Source organism: Pteropus alecto, unplaced genomic scaffold (genome assembly GCF_000325575.1).
Source record: "Pteropus alecto unplaced genomic scaffold, ASM32557v1 scaffold20, whole genome shotgun sequence".
Lineage (NCBI taxonomy): Eukaryota > Metazoa > Chordata > Mammalia > Chiroptera > Pteropodidae > Pteropus > Pteropus alecto.
In genome coordinates this window covers 36,130,818-36,151,488 of record NW_006436298.1, presented here as the reverse complement: position 1 = coordinate 36,151,488, position 20,671 = coordinate 36,130,818, and the positions used below count along the sequence as shown (strand labels likewise).

The window sequence follows — 20,671 nt, the reverse complement described above, 5'->3', positions numbered from 1 at the left end:
GTCAGAAGCATTTAATATGATATTTGATCATTCCTTTATTCAAATTAAATTGATTATTCCATGTCACCATCCTGGTCTCACTTTTCTTCTACTTTAAAAGCTGCAGAAGTATTTGTAATACTTTCTAACTGGTCTCCTTGCTTTGATGCTTACCCTTTATAATCATTCCCTCTGAATATAGCAGCCAGAGTGATGTTTTTAAAACGAAAATCAGACATGTCACTCTACAACTTAAATACCATTGTTGTTATCCCATTGTGCTTAGAATAAACACAAACTCTTTACTATGGGCCATAAAACTCAGGATGTCCTGGCTTCACCCTTTTAATCTGATGCCATTTTCTCTGTCTACAAGCCATTCAATGCCCAGACCAGGCTCCAAGGCCTTTGCACTTACTAAAAGGGCTCAGCAAGTGCAAAAGCCTTGGAGCCCTCTAGCAAGTCTGCGCTTGCTAGACCTCACGTCACTCAGAGAATAATTGAGAAGCCTTCTCCAGTCACTCTATCAAAAGTAGTTACACACACATATACATATACACACAGCATGAATCATTTAGAAACACCTATGTTATCATTTAATTACTAGTTCATTATTTGATTCTTCCACTAGCACATAAACTCTGACAGCAAGGACTCTATCCATTTTCTACACAGCAGTATCTGCAGAATTATTTACCAATGCCTGCTATATGGTAATTTGTTGAATGAATGAATGAATGAATGAATGAATGGGAGACATAGCCAGAGTTTGAATACGAAAGGTTGGTGAATTATTTACCAACCCCTTGGGATATAGTAATTTGTTGAATGAACAAACTAATGAATGAATGAGAGATGGAGCTAGTGTTTGAATACAAAGGTTGGTGGCTCAAAGGAAAAAAAAAAATCCCTGGTGTAACAACTTTGGTTAGATTAGATAAAAATTTGTTAGTTTTCCTCCTGCCATTCGAGCCTACATGACATTTTTGTCATATTATCAACACCAGTGGAGTAGAGAATGCCTGTTTCACAGGCAGAGCTAAGTACCCAGACCTTTCAGAGCCTGCACAGATCATAGCTTGGGATTTCCACACTATGAGCCACAAAGAGTTACTACATCACTTATTTAAAATTGCAATCTCTCCAGGTAAATGAGAAAGGTTCCAAGAAACGTAATTAATAAAAGCTCAGGTGGAGTTACTGACTCTCTAAGTCCAGTATCGCAGCAGGTACTGATTCCACGTCTGCTCCTTTCTCCATCATAGGCTGTAGAGCTTTCACCACAGCCAGAATAATCCTGTTCTTCAAAAAGCACACCTTACCTTTAATTTGTATGATTCACATTTTGCATCAAACACAACCAAAGAAGAGAATGAAATGATGAAATTAGAAAATGATAACAGTGAGACCTGGAGCGTACTATGCATTCCCAAAGAAGGAGCTGTGAGACCATTAGTAAGGAGATAATTTCAGGAATGCAACTGTGAATTCTTTGCTTTGTTTCTGTGCCTACCAGGGGACAGTTTAAAAGAAAAGCCTTGCCAGGTCCCTATTCCCGTATTCCCCAATGTGATGACTATACCAGCGAAGTCACATCTTTGCAAAATAGAAATTGATATCCTTTGATAAAAAGTGAATATAATGTAAAACCTCTTACATTCTCTTTTCAGGTTCATGTTGCTGGGGATTGAAGAAGATAACCTCGTATTATAATTTTTTATTAAGTATCATAGCCACATTTTTTTAAAATGCAAAATATAAATAAGAGGGAGGAACATATCTACCAATATAACACAATTATAATTAGCATTTTGGTTTATTTCTTTTCAGTTTTTTAAACTGTGTATTTCTTTACATATTTCAAATATGGAAATGTAATTTTTTTTCTTACAATGTTCACTAAAAATAACCTAAAATTTTAAGGATACCTAATATTCATAAGCAGAATGTCAAACAGCTTCCTGATGGCCTGGTGTCATCTATGGCTATCCTCATGGTCAGACACTTATGCTTTCCATTAATTTGTTCCTAATATAAAATATTCTGTAATGAACATCTTTGGTTGTACATTTAAAAAAAAATACAATTTGAATCCTGGCTCTGGCATTTAGAGTTCTTTATTATATCACTTATCTTGTCTAAAGAATATTTCAATTAATTCATGCAAAAAATGAAGATAATCATTACTGCTCCACAGTATTATTGTAAGGATTAAATGAGCATATATGTGAAATCTCCCAGCCCATGGTAGATGTTCAGTAACATCAGTGCCTTTCCGGAAATAATTTGTCGAAGTAAGGCAAACATTTCCCAGTTTTCTCTCTGTAGTTTTCTAAGTCTTCTCATAAAATCTACTGCAATTGCAACAAACTAAACTTAGAAATATTGGGATTTATGAAAGCCTTCCACCTCGAGTAAAAAAAAAAAATCTAATAAACATGAAATATGATTTTAATCCTTTTTTTCTAAAAATGGAAGATAACTTCATCAAAAATTTAGACTTGTCCACTATAATGATCTTGCTTGGTGGTTATCAAAGAGGAAATTGATGCCTGTTGGCATTTAAATTTAAACACCTTCTTTCACCTTTTTTGAAGACTGGGATGAGAGCTGTACTACTTTGTATGACTTTGGTTAAGCTTGAGGGAGGTTTTAAGATCATTTCTTATGTTTATAAATCACTGTTGACCACCAAGGTCACACCTGAGTTACTGCAGACCTGAGTATCAGCCACATCTTGCAGACATTCAGGTTCTAAGAGAAATGTGACAAACTGCTTGATTTCTTTTTAGTGCCCTTTTAAATTTTTACATGGTCAAGGCAATACTTTTCAAAATGTGTTCAATTACAAAGAAGGCATTCAAACAACAAAATTTAGTTTTCATTTTGTATTCCTTTCAGTTGGACAGCAATTACTCAGGTGCACAATTCCTAAACTGTCTGAAAGTGAGGGGCAGGATGATGCATACTCTCAGAGGCCCAGAGATAGCCCTTTTGTCTGAAAACTAAGTGGTTATCTATGTTATAAAACTGAATAATTAGATATTCAAGAAGCTTATGACTTTATCTTTGTAAAACTTCCAATTAACAGAAATAAAAAATACCCCTGGGAATATTAGCATTTTAACCTTCATCAATTACATCATTGGGTTGAATCTCTTACTGAGGGTACCTTTGGATAAGAGAAAACCTGGATACTTTTAGAAGTTTTAGCTCCTTGCTTGTTTTTTTCTAAGATAGCTAAGACATTCAAATACCCTGATTAAGATACCAGATGTTTCCAGAATCAGTAACTAAAGTGTCAGCTCAGTCCTTCTCAACATCTTTTTCTTTATATTGATGTGAGCATTCTCAATGCACTCCCATCAGCATGTCGTTAAGTCTCTTCGAGGTTAAAGGGCTCAGTTTAAAAGTTCCACGTATGCAGAATTGGGTAGATACTCACACATTCCATGCTAACGTCCTAGCATTGCTCTCTCTATGATACTTTCCAGGATTAGTTTAAACTAAAAGAGACTCAAACTGGAAAAAAATAAAATATCTTTGACTAAAAGTAATTTTACCCCCAGATATTTAGTGCTACATGTATTGGAGGAATTTTAATTGACATAGAAAATGGAATATTTTTAAATGAATTTGCAGATATAGGTGTGGTTGAATCTGCTTTGGTTTATCAATAAAAGAAATCATTCATAGCTTAATAGTATTTTATTATGTATGTCACATCCTGAAACTAATCACAATACCCAAATGCGTCCTGATGCCATGATGGAAAAACAGTTCTAGACTACTCTGATCTCAAAACCTCAAAGAAAAATTTTCTCAGTGACAGCTTGGCATGGGGTGTGTGTGTGTGTGTGTGTGTGTGTGTGTGTGTGTGTGTTTGGGGAAGGGGCACGGGGCTGCGTGTGTGTGTGTGTGTGTGTGTGTGCGTGTGTTTGGGGAAGGGGCACCGGGTGCGGGGGAAGCTTTGTAGATATAACTATACATTTGATATATTTTTCAGACTTCTGGGGTAGAGATAAGTATGAACAGCTTTAACGGAATTTATTCTGTGATATTAACAATTGCAGCAGAAAGGAAATTAGAACTCCCTATACACAGCCACACCTGGCGGGGGGTCGGGGCATCCCATCTCCCATTAAGACAAAGAACAGAGATTCACACCAAGCAATGCATGTAGTTTGTGTATCACACACTCTGCAGTTATCTTCTTTCATTTGTTAGTAAATATTGTATGCTGAGATTCATTAAATTAAGGTTTTAATAGTATCGGAAAAGAAATCTCTTGCTTGCATTCTCTGCACACAGGGAATACTATGTACCCTTTTTTCGCAATGTGACTTAGAACTGCACTCAGCTTCTCCGTTTCTACTCAATAAAAAAGCTTCTTGTTGTATCAGCTTAGAGATCAGCAACATTTAGTTTCAATCCCAAATCTGGGCCATGATCATTCCTGACTTCTTTTTTTTTCATTTTCTGTATCAGGACCTACCTGCTATAAACAGAAAGGGCCCAGATTTGAGACTCGAAAGCCCTAGGTTCAAATTCTCCATGCTATTGTGTACTCTGGGCATGTCACTTTTCTAAAATTCCTACAAGTAATACACTCCCATGGGGCACTTTTCATTAACATGCGACAGGGACTACCATATAGTGATTAATAATTAAATATGGGCTCCATTCTTATTAGCGTTATGCTCTTTCACTGTTAAAACAATTGAAGTAGCATATGGCGATTTGAGTGTTTACTTTTTAAAAAAAGAGTAGTTGAAAGATAATTCAATACTGACAATTACTTGGATCTCTTCTAATTAATATTCTCTGCACATAGTCATTCATTTTCTCTTATAGCAAAATAATGGTTTGGGAGTTCCATGACTTGATCTTTTTTTAGCTTTCTCTCCTCTCTTCTTCGTACTTTGAATGGATGGATGCAGCCTTGACCACCATTCAACTTTGTACCATAAAGAGATATAGAAATAAAAATCCATTAAAATATTTTTTCCTGTTAACACTAAGATTACAGCTTTCCTCCTTCTCATTACAATATGAGTCCTAAGTTCGCTTTGAGGCTGATAGGCTGTGTCCCCCTGGCTCTCTCAGCTCTCATGCGTGTGGCCCACTGGGCATCACCTCAGCACTGATCTTCTGACCTTGGGTTCCTCTCAACTTTCCTGCTGCCCAGCATCTCTCCTTTGGTTACGAGACCTTACCCACTCAGCTCTCTGAGAAATTTCTAGTCTTTTTCTTCTAGTAGGGTACAGTATCATAAGCTCTTCCTCTAAGATTTCTTTTGTTTTTGCCTGGTTATACTTCTCCTTTTTCTGTTCCACAGACTCTCTATAAAGGATGAATATCACTTTAGATCCAACCACCCACTACTTACAGAAGTACTAGAGGGCTAAATGTGATAACCTGACTAGGTGGTGCAGCTACAAAGTGTATTTTGTTTGGGCCACAGAACACAGGCGCATGCCCATATTCTCATTCTCTCTCTCTCTCTTTCTCTCCACTTCCACCCTTTGCTTCAGCTTACCTCTGAATTATGATGTTTAATTAAAAAACCTAACAAAATACCTATGAGAGATCAATATAACGAGAGAGTGGATAAGCAAGCTGAATTGTGACAAATTCCAGCAGTATTTCTATTGTAAAAGAAAACAAATCTGCAGCAACTAATTCTCTACAGGAATGTTCAGACTTCCAAGTGGCTCTTCGAATGATAAAGCATACCAATCAGGCCAAGATTTTAACATTCCACCCCGTTACCTTTCTTCTCTTTTAGACATATACTTGTCACAAACTGAATAGAAATATCCCTGTTCCTATTTCAAGAAACCTGGTTTAATAGTCCCTATGAAAATCAATAGGTTCCAACTGACAGAATGCTTGGAGAAGTTTTGCTTCACTTGACACGGCTTGTTATCTGCAAACTACTTTCCTTAATGTGTTCTGAGACCTCAATTGGGCCCAAAAAGTCTATTTGAGCTAGTGATTTATTATTCTCCTTTCTATCACTGACCAAAGGTGACCTTGCCTGCACTTCTGGAGCATACTCAGGAGTGGTTAAAAGTGTCTATAGCAGTGTTTAATACATGCATATCTTTAACGCAAATCTATCCAGGCCTTTCTCTTATGTACAGCAACTGGAAAATAACTGGCCAATGGTTAGTTTTCTATGTTCCAAAAGGTTAGACAGAAAGAGACAAGAGCAGATAATCTTCAGTTTACCCAGTGATAGAAATGGTATTATCTCTATTTTCTAACTGAGAAACCTGAAAATATCCTCTAATGGATATGTCTTGGAGATTCACCTACCAAGAATTTGTGAGGAGCCTGTGTACATTCTGTAAGTTAATCTAGAGCAACTTTTCAAATTCTCCTGCAACAACATAGTTATATACTTAAATGCTAACTCATAAAAGTGTAAGGAAAAATGACTAGAAATTAAAAAACAACTCATAAAATGATTAGCAAATCACAATATATGGTTCTTCAACTAACTGAGAAGAGCATAAAAGGCCAAATGAGCACTTATGGAGATTTTTATGAAAGTCAGGGACATTTACTAGGTGAATGTTAATTAAATTATTGAAGAAAAGCCTTTCCAGAAAGTTATAGGTAACTTAATATTATAATAACTAAAATATGACTAATATTAGACCTGCAATAGCTTCTATACTGCTTCTATACTTCTATACTGTGACCTAGTCACACTGCTCCAATGGTGAGAATTAGACAAGAACCACAAGGTTGAAAACATTCCAAATCTAGGAATCATAGGCATGTAAGATTTGTTTAAGTAGGAGGTCATATGATCAGAAATCTTTACTTAGCATATAGAAAATTTAATTTACATATTAAATTTTATTGATAACAGTAGTAAAATATATACCCATCTTTAGCAGACCAAAAATGATATAACTAATTTTATTCATACAGAAGTGTACAATATGTCTGGTGCTGCTAATTGCTCAGTTTTAAATCAAGTTAATGAGAACATTAAAATGGCCAGAATGAAATGGTGTTGTTATAATATAAAATATCTGTGTGGACCCATTACGATCAATAATAAGAATAATGTTCACCACTTAATCCATAATTCCTGGGTGCTGAGAAATATTTTACATAGATTATCTCATTTTAATCCTCACTTAAACACCATGAGCTAGATGTTCTTAAACCCATTTTACAGATGAAGAGACTGAGATGAGAGATTTGCATAATTTGTTGTAAAGTCACACAGGTAGTAAGTAGCAGAAGTGATCCTGAACTCAGTGTGTCTGGTTCCAGAGCCCATGATCTCACCCCACAATTGCACAGTCATTCATAAGGAGAATCAGAAGATCTATACATTCTGAATTTACACACTGAGACTGGCTCTCAGACTCATAAATTCTGAATTTATATACTGAGATTAATTCTTAGACTCAATACTGGGTACTTTATGAAAGGGCAGGAATTTTACAGTAAGCTGAATGCAATTTTTTCTAAGAGTTGAGCCACACATTTAGAAATTTCATTTGAATTCTAGAGTTTAAATACTTGTCTCCAAAATTCAGGGACACTATAAATGACTGGTGAGCATAATTTTCTTAAATCTCAATAAATTTTTCTTGAAAATGAGACATATTGATAGGGCTGTAGTGTGATTATGTAGACATACCCGAGGTATGTACACCTAAGGAAGAGAAAGCATGTGACTCGTTCCAGAAATCATGACCCATTATCACCATGTCAGTCTTCAAAAGTTGTGATTCCATTTAACTCAGCAAAATTCATTCTATGCTGAAGTTTCCATCTGCTTAATCTGTTCAAATTTTGACACTTTCTAGAATCTATTTTTCTTTCCTTTTGTGAAGTTTTAAGTTCAGCGTATTCAAAAGTCATGTAACATCAGTAAAAAGGTTCCATCTTTATATCACTGGTTGTTCTACTAGCTGTGTCTGTCAGAATCTTTTTTTTTTTTTTTTTTGTCACAATCCTTTTTGATGCCCCAAAGTCATTAACCTGAGGAAGTAGCTTAGTAAATCTTTCTGCTCTAATTCAATCTTCTAAATATCAAATCAAGTGGAGATGATGAAGGGTTCATGCATGAAGGAAAAAAATAGCCTTCTTTCCATCACACTTGATTCATGTTTTATAAAGTTCACAGTAAAAGTTCCGCTGATGCCTACAAGCCAATTAGTTCTTATGTGCAAGGTAATGAGGTATTTAGGGGTAAAACTGCACTGCCTGTGAGTCTGTAACTGTTTGAAAATAAAAAGTTACAAAATAGGCCACTTTTTCCCGAGAGAGGCACATGATGTCACTCATAGAGATTTGATGACTTCTTTAGTTTGAGAATAACTAATACAAAGTGGGAAAAAATTAAAATACACAACTAAAAAAGCCCTTCAATTCATTTTTCTCTCTTGTTTACTCTTATTACCCTCAAAGCCTTATTCTCAATATTGATGCAATGAGACAAATGGATACTGTTTCTGGAAATGTCCAGGTTTTTTCAGGACTGTAAAAAGTTGGTTCGACAATAATTTCCTATTTTCTGGCAATAAAAGACCAGAGAATCACCAATGTTTATCATATCATTTAGAAACTGCAAGATCCTGAAATGCTTCCTGAATGGCCAAAAGAAATGTTAAGTTATTTTGAGCAGTATTTCAATATTGAAGTATTGCTTTCCCCAAACTTTTTAGGAGAATTTTCATGTATCATTTAATAATTTATCCTAAATTCAATAATTATTGATTTTTGCCATATTTTCTTTCTATCTCTCTCTCTCCCAATATGTACACATAGGTATGAACTGTAAGAAAATAAATTTTTGTTGTTTTAAGCCAGTTTGTGGTAGTTTATTACAGCAGCCCTAGGAAACTCACAGATAGATGATAGACAATAGACAGATGATTGAGAGATGATAGATGATAGATAGATAGGTAGATAGATAATAGACTATCTTTCAGACCTCTTCAGTTTAGGTCTAGTCATAAAGTGAGGACTTAAGGAACTATCCATTAAAATAGTATAGTGGCCCAAAGTTGTTAGTTGAACCACATAAAATTGCTATTTTTGTAGAGAATTTTACATGGCTCAACTAATAGATAGATTAAATAAATAACTCAAGTTTTCTAAAACCTCCTTTTCCCCTCAAGACCAGATCCTGGGCTGAATTTGCTAGGACAATACTTCATTTTCCCTGCATCATTTTCCCTCTTTAAACGGATTCTTCAGCTTCATTCATCTCACTTAGATAAGGAGTTTCCGTCTCCACGACCTACATGGAATTAAGCCCTGGAGGCAATTGCTCTTTGAGGTTTTGCCTATTTCACTCATTTACACATCTCTATTCATGGTTTATTCTAGGAGACAATGCTGGGGATTCTGTCTAATTCATGTTCAAAGCTAAGGTTTCTCCAGGGGATTTTTTCTCATTCCATTTGGCACAGCAGTAACTGTGTTTGACAACATCTGCCTTATAGCACTCTCTGCAGCTCCATCTGACACTTGGTTCCCATCCACATTTTCTTCCTGCCTGTCTTCTAAGGAAGATGTTTCCCAACAGAGGTGGAGAAGAGAAGACAGTGAGGGCAAACCAGAGCTTTATTTTCCAATGAATATGAATCATGAACCCACCAAATGTCTTAACCTATCTCTTATTCCAATTCATCCAAAGACTTTTAATATAAATCAATTCTTGCTAAGACAGCCCTTTGTCCTTTGGGACTCTGAGCATTTACAAGTGACTTCTGGATGTTTATTTTTCTATATTTTCATATATCTAACCCCTTTTAAACTTTCCTCAAAAGTGAAAAAAAAAAATTCACAAATTTGACTGGCAATTTTTTTAACCAGTAAAAAGAATACAACCAAGCCCAAAACTATCTTGTAATTACTCCTTCTAAAGTAGGTCAATTTATTTTCATAAAAAGTATATATATTTAACAGGAAATTCTATTTAATAAAATGTTTAATAATCCTCAGTTCAAATAAATTTTATGACTAATGGAAACTAATTTAAGAGAAAATTCCAAATCTTACGAATCAAAAGATCCCTCTACATTCTGGGATAACTTAAATCATTGCCTACACCAAATAGGAAATCCAGAATATAGAATTTATTAGTAGCAACCACCATTTAAATTATTATATGTTTCAATTAAACTGTCTTTGTTAGTTTGCTATGGCTTTAAATTCTAACAGATTGTTTCAAAATATCATTCTACTTCTACTCCACTGAAAACCCTGTTATTATTCTCTTCTTCATTATATGAGATTCTAAAATTTTCCTGGGCCAGACAATACATAAACAGCTGGTGATATTAACTGTCTTTAGAAAAAAAAAATCCCTTGGCTTAAAAGAGTTATTATTTGACTTCAAAATTTATGATACTTCTCTTCTCAGCATACTTTACAATTGAGCTCCCAGAAGGACATATATTTCACATATATGTTCACATAAAATTTGATAATGGAAGAATGTGCTATAAAAGAGTATGTTGTCTTTTTGTTATTTTATAAGGGGAAATCATCTGAGGACAGAAAATATATGTAAGGCATTATAATGACAAATACTCTCTGGGGCACAGGGAGTATTACATCGTGCTGGCATTTGTATTTTGAACTTTCAACTGCTGCATTTCTTACTCATTGGAGATAAGTCTAAGTAACTTTTGCCTCCTCAGCTCTCTTACAAGTATAGAGCAAAAAGCAGCAACCTCCAAACAAAAATTTTGCTTGTTGTTCAAATACAAACTTCTTAGATGAGCAGGGTCAGTTCCAGAAACATTTGCATTTGTCCAGTTATATTTTACTGAAGTAAACCCAACGTTTGAAAATCTAGGCATATATGTGTATCCAACAATATGACTGATATACAAAGCAAGGTTCATCTGCCAGCTCTACACATTTTCTTTTCCGTTCTTCTCCCCACAACCACAGCTAATCTGAGATCCAGTCACTTTCAATGTCACACAGTTTCCATCAGACAACAACCCATTTGGTTGGACACTCATAATTGAGCTGCACATAGCAACTCTCTGGCCCTTTGTCCTTTGAATCAGAGCTCCTGGCTTCTCCAAGTCACAGATCCCTATTATAAACTGAAATAAACTTACTGTTTTCTTTAACACTTTGAGAGCATAAGGCTTCTGGGTCCCCTTCTGTTTGCATCTGTACACAATGGATGTAGCTCCCCTTGAAGGGAAAAAGACAAAAGGAAGTCGTTATGCTCTGGACAGGAAATAAAGGAAAAAGCTTGAAAATAAGTATCTTTTGCAGTTACTCCAATGATTGACAAGTGTTTATAAGTTCTACTATAGGACCAGCCCACCTGTCAAGAGTACTTTTCCTCTTGCAACTGAATATAGTTTGCTCAGAAAAATTCTAGGTTTTCCAGGCTGCTTTTTTCCTTTGCCCCATCCCACTACAAGTGGCAATATACCTTGGGCTGTTGCAGTCAGTGGCTCTAGGGTAAACCAGGCCCTTAGGTGAAAAAGTATGTGAAAAATATCCACCTGACTTCAGAATTCCCGAATTTTCCTAAAAATATGTGTCTGGAGTAAAATAAGGCACATGGCTTAAGGGAGAGGGTTTAAGTTTAGCCCTCGGCTGTAAGGATCAGGACAGTCTCCACTACTTGACAGGGGAGCTGGGACCCTTGAGAATTTACAGCACTTCATTTGGTGCCTTAGCATTCTCCCAAAGTCAATGTTAGCCCCATAGAGATTCTGGCGCCATCATCTTGGTGAATACTGCTACCACTTATTTACATACGCCCCAACGAAAAGAATTATGTGAAATGTTCAGGGGAAAAATACTAAAACATGGTTAAAGATATACAGAGGAAAGTAGATGTACCCCTCTATAAAAAAACTTGAAGTACAGAACGTTTTTTACCCATATAAGAGAATAGTAAGAAGGTACTCAGTGACTAACTTCCTATCCGTGCAAGGTACAAAAGGAGAATATTAAAAAGCAGGACAGTGTGGTCCTGATGCTCCCTCTCCACACATGAGAGCAAGAGAACAAGACAGACAAAAAGGCTCACAGACCAAGAAGGCTTTAGTTTCAACTTCAGAAGGAGAACTTTAGACAAATCTTAAAATAAGATCAGTAGAAGTAAATCTGTCAGACTTTGAATATGAAGCCAAAGGAACTCTTATGATATACTCAGTCCTACGGTTCTAAAATTTTAAGTAAGCACAAAAAAATTATACAAAATCAAACATATTCCCAGCTGCCCAAACACAACAAATTTTTAACAGAACCAGGAGTCAGGAACTGAAGTTGTAAATGCTAATAGAGTTAAAAAATTTAAACACATTTTTAAAAACTTTGGTAAGATAACAACATGGATGCATCTAGAGGATATTATTCTAAGTGAAATAAGTCAGACAGAGAAAGAGAAATACCATATGATTTTACTTATATGTGGAATCTAAAACAGAATAAATGAACAAATGAAACAGAAACGAACACATAGAGAACATTTTGATGGTTGACAGATGGAAAGGGGTCTAGGGGTGAAAAAGAGGAAGAGATTAAGAAGTACACATTGGTAGTTACAAAACAGTCACAAGGATGTGAAATACAGCACAAGGAATAATCAATAATATTGCAATAACTATATGTGGTGCCAGGTGAGTATGAGACTTATTGGGGTGAACACTTCATAAGGTATGTGAATGTCTAATCACTATGTTGTATACTAAAACTAATATAGTATTGTATGTCAACTGTAATTTAAAAATTAAGAATTATTTAAAAAAAAAACCTGCAAACAACTTCAATATTCCTCAACTGAGAAATGAATTAACAACCTATCCATACAGCGGAAGACTACGCAGAAATAAAAAGGAATTAACTAGGGTACACATAATAACTTAAATTATTTTCTAATATAATATCCTAAATGAAAGAAGCTAGGTGCAGAAGGCTACATACTGTATGATTCCATTTATATAATATTCTTTTAAGGACAAAAATATAGGCATAGAAAATACATCAAGGGTTACTGGAGGCTCAGAGGTGTGGGGGAAATTTTAGCATGATAAAATTGTTCAATATCTTGATCGTGATGGTGTTTACACAACTATAGGTAGATAGCTGTCAAAATAGGTAGGATTGTTAATAAAATCTATGAAATTTAATGTATATGTATTTATTATAACAAAAAAATACTGTAAAAAATCTTTCCAAGAAAACCACATTTTTCAAAGGTAAAATTAAAAACCACATTATAAAAATGTAGTCTATAACATTCAACTTATTCTATTTCTATTTCATGGTAACTGGTGAAATTTTAAAAAAATAAAAGAAAAAAATAAATACAAGGGAAAGTGATTTGCAAGCATCAAAGAAACCCTAAAAATCTATTGGTATTATTCAAGAATTCATGTAAAGGAATATATTAAATAGCATCCATTCCTTAATTTCTTCATCACATTAATTTACCAATAATTTCAATATATAAATCATTGTCTTAAGAAAACCTTTAATTCTTTTTTAACAAAATTCACTCTAGACCGATCAATCTCAGGACACAAGTATGCTAGAATTAACGTTTTATTTTTTTCTTTTTATTTTTTTATATGAGGAATCTATTAAGTCCAATTTTATTTTGCTAAGTAATGGACTTATTAATATTAACAGATCATTAAAAAATTTCCAGCTTTATTGAGAGATAATTGACATGTAACAGTGTAAGTTTAACGTGTACAATGTAATGATTTGATATACATGTATTGCAAAATGATTACCACAATAATGTTAGTTAATGTATCATCACCTCACATAATTACAATTTTAGAAATAACTTTTTAAAGGATGAAAAAATTAAGTTAAAAGAACAGAACAGCTCAAATAAATTTGTATAAAAATAATATTTCAGTAATTTTTCAAAAATATAATCTATATTTTTGCCAAAATTAAATGATTGGCATTTAGCATGTATATATAATTTTAGAAAGGAACCATATTTTCAGTATATTATATAAAAATAAAAATTAATGTGCATATTAACAGCTAATTTTTAATATAGAAAGAACATTGTTATATTGTCGTATCCTCATTTCAAGAATAGATTATATAAAGAAGTGTTCATCTCAATAACGAGAAAATTTTCTGAGATCCAAAGGAAGCAAAGAGATTATAGATTGGAGAATATTATATTCGACTGAGGAAAAAAAGCTTCACTACTCATGTCTGTTCATTTATAACATACAATCTTTAACAAAAAGGCCAAGAAAATATAGAAATTATTCCAGTTAGAATTTTTTTCTGTTATGATTTGATGAGAAAGAAAATCAATACTCCTTGGGAGTCTGAACCTGACTTGTACTTTCACATTGGTTTTCTTGAACAGACATTTTGGAAAAATCGTTTTTTAGCTCTAGCCTTGTCTAATATGACCAGTTATTTTTTAAAAAGTTAAAAATGAAAAGCTAAAAGTGTAGGCTACTATGTTTCATTTTGGAGAAAGAAGAGAAAGTAGTCAAATCTGTAATGTGTTTGAAAAATCATTGTGTACAAGATAATTGTAATACTATGAATATGCTATTTTATATGTATCTATTATATATATACATATTACAGCCACTACTGTAAAGCTGTTAAGAAGCACTTGATGTTGGTACCTGGCACTGTGTGCCAGACTTATGACTGTCGGGGAGAAGCTCGAGATTATGTATTTGCCTGGAGCCGTTTCGAGTTTAGAGTTCTTTGCTCCCACATTTAGGGTTACTTAGTACAAAACAGGGGGCTTTTTATCCTACAGTTCATCTTTACATGTTCCTCATGCCCAGCAGTTAAGGAACAACTATCGTAATTTTTTTCACCTCTCTTATAACACAGATCTTCTCTTTTATTCTTTTCTCCCTCGCCCCTCCCTTTATTTCTTTTCTTTTTCATAATCTCACCTCTTTATTCTCCTCCTTTTCTCTCCTTTCTCGTTCTAAAGAGATTGGTTTAATTTTACTTTTTTTTCCTCCAAAAGAAATTCAAGTGCACTGACACTCCTGTCTACCCATCAGATGGGAGATAGATATCTGAATGCATTCAGAAAGCCAGGTAGAGATCCAATCTGATTTGAAATGGAAGCAGGAAGTCAGAAGTCTGGATTCGCATCAATGTTTGAGGGAATCAGGATGAGTCTGCATAATGTTAAGATAAGTTAGCATCATGGGTATTCTCCCACCAAAGGAGATTATAAATCAGACTGATTTTCTGCAGGGGAGAACTTAGTGGGACATTTGTGATTGCTTGGTTTGAAGCAAAAGAGCTTGGATTCCCCTGCCAGCAAACCTACAATTTGTTCTTTGGAAATGCAAGAGAACTTCAGATACCAAATCTCTTAAAAGATAAAAGTCTGGAGATACAGTTGACTGTTTCTTGGCTCCATCTGTGTCTCTGCAATGGTACACTGCATAGCCATATAAAATTGTCTTTTCTAAAGGTATTAGAAGTTATTGAAGAGTTTCATTTTTTTAAATAGGAAGGGTCATGAAATGGAACCAAAGAATCTTATATTTTTAAAAAATCTAATGTTGAAGTGGCTTGATTAAAGAATATCAAAATATTAATCATTTTAAAACATTTTAGTATATTTCTTGATCTTTTGTTTAGCATTTGATTTTTAATGTTTTTTTTTTCAATGTGTGTATGTGATTGCAGGAAAGAGCCTTCTAATGCTCATTATGAAAAGGTTTAAAAGCAGTGCTATAATTTATAAGAACTGCCAATCATATGTTGAAAACATAATGTGTGCAATTCTACATATCATTATATTTCTTCTACATGATTGACTTATTATTTAATGAGCCTGCTCCTTTCATTGATTTTTTAAATTAGATGAATTATTAAAGAAGACTGGTTATAACCTCAAAATTGATTCTTCTTGAGGGTGAAAGCAGAGTCATATTCAGGAACAAGAGCCTGAAAAAGTCCCTAAGTGTTTAAAGCATGCATTTTGCCCCATTCCAGTAACAGTTTTTCAGTTTCATTCTCCATCTCTGTCAGCCTGCAACTCATCAATACTCTTCAATACTTCAGTGTTTCCAAATGTTCTTTGGTCACTAAAGACAAAAGAAATCTGAACCTTAAACTGACGAAGAACAAAAGGAAAAACTGCTGAAGTAATTTAACTACTGTTTGGCATTTTCAATCTACAACTTGAAGAATGGCTAACCTTTAGAATTTAGAAGGTTGTTATTAGACCTGGAGGTTTTCCAACTCAGTTAAGTATTACAGCCTTAAAGTAAATCTCAAAAATATCATATCGAGGAATGATATTGAACTACAGATCCTAAGTAGTACTCAAGCTCAAGGTTTTAATATGCTTGGGTTTAGAGTCTGTCCATAACTATCCTCTCCCTTTTCTGGTTCATTTTCTTGTTAAATCCTGCAGGGGGCAAGGGCAAGCACCCCATTTCAGTTTCAGGGATATATCATGGCCTCCTACTTGGGGTTGTCTCATTTATTTTATAATGTCTTTATTTTACTCTCATTTTTGAGACATATTTTCATTTGATATACAATTCTGGGCTGACAGTTTTCCTCCCACAACTTTAAAGGTACTGATCCACTGTCTTCTGGACTCCATTTTTTCCTGATGAGGTATTAGCATCATTCATATCACTGTGTCCTGTATATATTATATTTTCTTTGGTTGCTTTAAAAATTTTTTCATCTTTCCTTTCTTGTTTTGGATTACATACCTATGTTTTGTTTTCTTTTCATTTATTATGCTTGCTGCTCAGTGAGCTTCTTAGATCTGCAATATTCTTTACCAAATTTGGAAAATGTTTGCCTATTATTTCTTTAAACATTTTTCCTGCCCCCTTTATCCTCTCCTTCTCTCTGGGACACATATTTCATGTAAAGTATTTTCCCACAAGTTTTTCTTCTTCTTCTTCTTCTTTTTTTTTAAATCTTAATTAGTTTCAAGTACACAGCTCATCGGTTAGACATTTATATAGTTCATAAAATGATCCCCCAATTGCTCTCTCCCTCCCCTGACCCTCCACCTAGACAACATATTAATGCTAACTGCATTCCCTATGCCGTTCTCCCCATTCTTTTTTTTTAATTTATTTATTTTAGTTTCAAGTATACAGTACATTGGTTAGACATCTATGTAGTTCATAAAACAATCCTTCCCTCCCCAGACCCTCTACCTAGACAACATATTAATGTTAACTTCATTCCCTATGCTGTGCTCCCCATCCCCGTGACCATCCATCAGCTACTAATTTGTACTTCTTTAACCCTTCACCCCTTTCTCTCAGCACCCCAAAACCCCCTCCCCTCTGTCCATCATCAAATTGTCCACTATATTTGTGAGTCTGTTTTTCATTAGTTTGTTCTTTTTATTCCTTAGATTCCACATATAAGTGAAATTGTATAGTGTTTATCTTTCTCTATCTGACTTAAATACCTTCTAGGTCCATCAAAGCAATATCTTTTTCCATCCCCTTCCTTTTCATATGTAGGGGTCTTGTTTTCTTATCCTTTCAGTCACTCTGTCTTTTGGTTGGAGCACTTAATTCTTTTCCATTTAAGGTACTTATTGATAGGAATGTAGTAGTTACCATTCTTTATTCCTGTTTTGGATACATGTTTTTTCTTCTTAAAGAAGTCCCTCCAACATTTCCTGTAATACTGGCTCGGTGGTGGTAAATTCCTTTAGCTTATTTTTGTCCGGGAAGCTCTTTATCTCTCCTTCAACTCTAAATGCTAGCTTTGCTGGATAAATTATTCTTGGTTATAGATCCTGGGTCTTCATTCTGTTGAATATTTTTTTGGCCAAGCCCTTCTGTCCTGCATAGTTTCTTTTGAGAAATCAGCTGCCAGTCTTATGGGTAGGTATCTAATTGCTTTTCTCTTACTGCTTTTAATATTCTTTATTTGTATTTAACCTTTGGCATTTTAATTATGATGTGTCTTGGTGTAGGCCTCTTTGGATCCCTGATTTTTGTAGTTCTCTGAGCTTCCTGGGGTTTTATGTTCATTTCCTCCACCAAATTAGGGAAGTTTTCCATCATTATTTCTTCAAACAGCTGTTAAACATTTTGATTTTCTTTTATTACACTGATCAGATGAATATTTGGAATTTTAATAGTGTCCCATATCCTCCTTAAATTATTTTTATAGTCTTAGAATCTTTTTTCTTGCCATTCTGATTGTGTCCTTGGCTTTCCTATCCTCTAGACTAGGTCATTTGATCCTCTTCTTTATTCACTTTGTTTATTCCTTTGTTTATTCCATTCAATACACTTCTCATCTCAGATAATGTATTCTCCACTTCAGACTGGTTCCTTTTTGTAATTTCCATTTCCATTTTTATCCTTTTTATCTCTTTGTTGGAGTTCTCTATACTCCCCGAAAGTTCATTTAGAATTTTTATAACCAGTGTTTTGAACTCTGCATCTGTTAGATTACTTGACTCCATTACAACTGGATCTCTGTTCTGTTCTCTCATATTGTTTCTGCTTGTCTTCCCATTTTGGCTGCCTTTCCGTACCTGTTTCTATGTACTAAGCAAAGCTCCTAAGTCTCCCGGTCTTATTAATGTGGATTTGTGAAGTAGGTGTCCAGTGGCACAGTCCTGAGAGGAGTTAGGCTGCAGGCCAACTTTAGCCCAAGCCTGTGCCCCTCCAGGGCCACCTGTTAAGATTCAGCAAGCAATCCACAGATGCTGTGCTTATAGTTGGCTCAAAAGGCCACACCAGAAACCGAGGCCAGTTGCCCCCATCAGTGTGAGTCTCAGCAATGATCACCTGACTTGCTGAGGATATACCTGCATGTGGCTTGGGTGGGGCTGCGGGTTGGGGAGGGTTACAGGGAATCCTCTGGGTGGAGAGACCTCCGTTATCCAGGTTGATTTCATCACAGCTATGGCAGCGCTGTGTCAATCACACTGGTAGGAGACAAGAGGGAACAATGGATACCACCAGTACTTCTGTACCAAGAGAGTCTTGCTTCGGCCCTCACTCCGACAATATCTCCCTGTAAATCTCTGGTGCCCTTTGGTTCGGCCCTCACTCCGACAATATCTCCCTGTAAATCCCTTTGGGCGCAGCCAATTTGGCACTGGTGCTCAGAGTGAGCAGGTCCATCACTGCGAAAATCCGCTCGTGGATGCTGTCCCTTTAAGAGGCTTCTGCTGCTGCTGCTGCAGCCTCCGTCTCAGCTGCTTAGGACAGAGCAGCCCCACATCCTCACCCCTTCCTACCTTCTGCCATTGCAGGGTGATGTTTTGAATTCCTCCATAGTTGTATGGCTTGTTCATCCCAGGCGATTTTTCCTTGCTGCTGCCTCTTGTTTCCGTCACAACTTAGATTTGGTCGCCAGAGAGATGAACAGAGCCTCTATCATCTACGCCATTTTTTTCTCTTCCCCCCAAGTTTTTAAGGCTTTATTCTTTTTTTTACCAGTTGTGTTTCTCTCTATTCTTCAAATTAGATAATTTCTATTGATTTGTCTTCAAGTTCACTGACCTTTTCTTCTGTAGCCTCCAATCTACTCTTATGCTTATGAATTTGACATTTTTAATTTCATATAATGTACTTTTCAATTTTAAAATTTCCATTAGGTTCTTTTTTTATAGTTCTCATTTCTGTGTACAGATACCCCAAATATGTTTACTCATTATGCCTATGTTCTGCTTCATATTCTTGAATGTATTTACCACGGTCGTTTTATACTCTTCATCTGCTTATTCCAACATCTGGGTCATCTCCAAGTCTATTTATTATTATTTTTCCTTGATTATGGGTTTATTTCCTGCTTCTTGAATGTCTAGTACTTTTTTTTTTGATTGTGTGAAAGACATTTTTAAATGATTCACACTACGGATTCTGGTTTATATTATTTTCTTTTAAAGAGAGTTGACTTTTTTAATGGCAGGCAGTTAAATAGTTACAAATATGTTCGATCCTGTCCAGTTTGTTTTTAATTGTTGGCAGAGCAGATATATTTGGGTTTTGTTCTTGGTCCTACATCATGGTCCTTTCTAGAGTGTAGTCTTTACTCCTAAGGTGTGACTTTTTTGAGGTCTCAATTAAATATTTGAGATGCTTAGTGGAGTCTCTCCACCCTTGGCTAGAGATCCAGTATCTTCCAATAGTACATGCCTATCTTCCCTCTGATACATCTGTAAGTCTGCAACCTCTTCACAGCTGCTCCTGCTTAGCCTCATAAAGTCTCACTATACCTTATTCCTAGTTAGAAAGCCAAGGTGAATGTGGTAGTCACCTTGTGTTTCCCTTCTCTCAGGGATCACAGCTCTATATGGTCCATTGTTCAGTACCTGAAAACAATTGTTTCATGCAGTATATCCAGGGCAAATGCAGTGCCTGTTACTCCATTATTTCCAGAGCAGAATTCCTCTCTTAGTTTTAATTTTTATCACCTTGTTGAATTTGAATCAGAAATTAATGTAGCGAAAGAGAAAAACATTGTTTATTCTTTATGCATTTATTAATAGTATATTACAAATGTTGACAAAGCTTATGATTGAAGGAGATTAGCAAATGATAAATCTACAAGAGCAGAATTAAGAAATTCTTTGGTATTCTAGGCAGCTTTTAAAACATCAACAGCTTTTGTTATTGTTTTTGGAGAAGAAAGGAATTTTGAAGCATGAGATATAATTTTATTATGTCAAAACACTGTGCCCAAGAATTTCCTGCTG

The 20,671-nt window shown here is 35.1% G+C and overlaps 1 protein-coding gene across 1 annotated transcript in view; it reads right to left on the bottom strand.

The window, feature by feature from the left end:
• CAMK4 (calcium/calmodulin dependent protein kinase IV) overlaps positions 1–20,671 on the bottom strand; it is a 181,628-nt gene that overhangs the window by 74,008 nt on the left and 86,949 nt on the right. Inside the window, exon 2 of the mRNA XM_006913277.1 lies at positions 11,097–11,175. Coding sequence (XP_006913339.1) covers positions 11,097–11,175 — 79 coding nt within the window. The remainder of the gene's footprint in view (positions 1–11,096; positions 11,176–20,671) is intronic.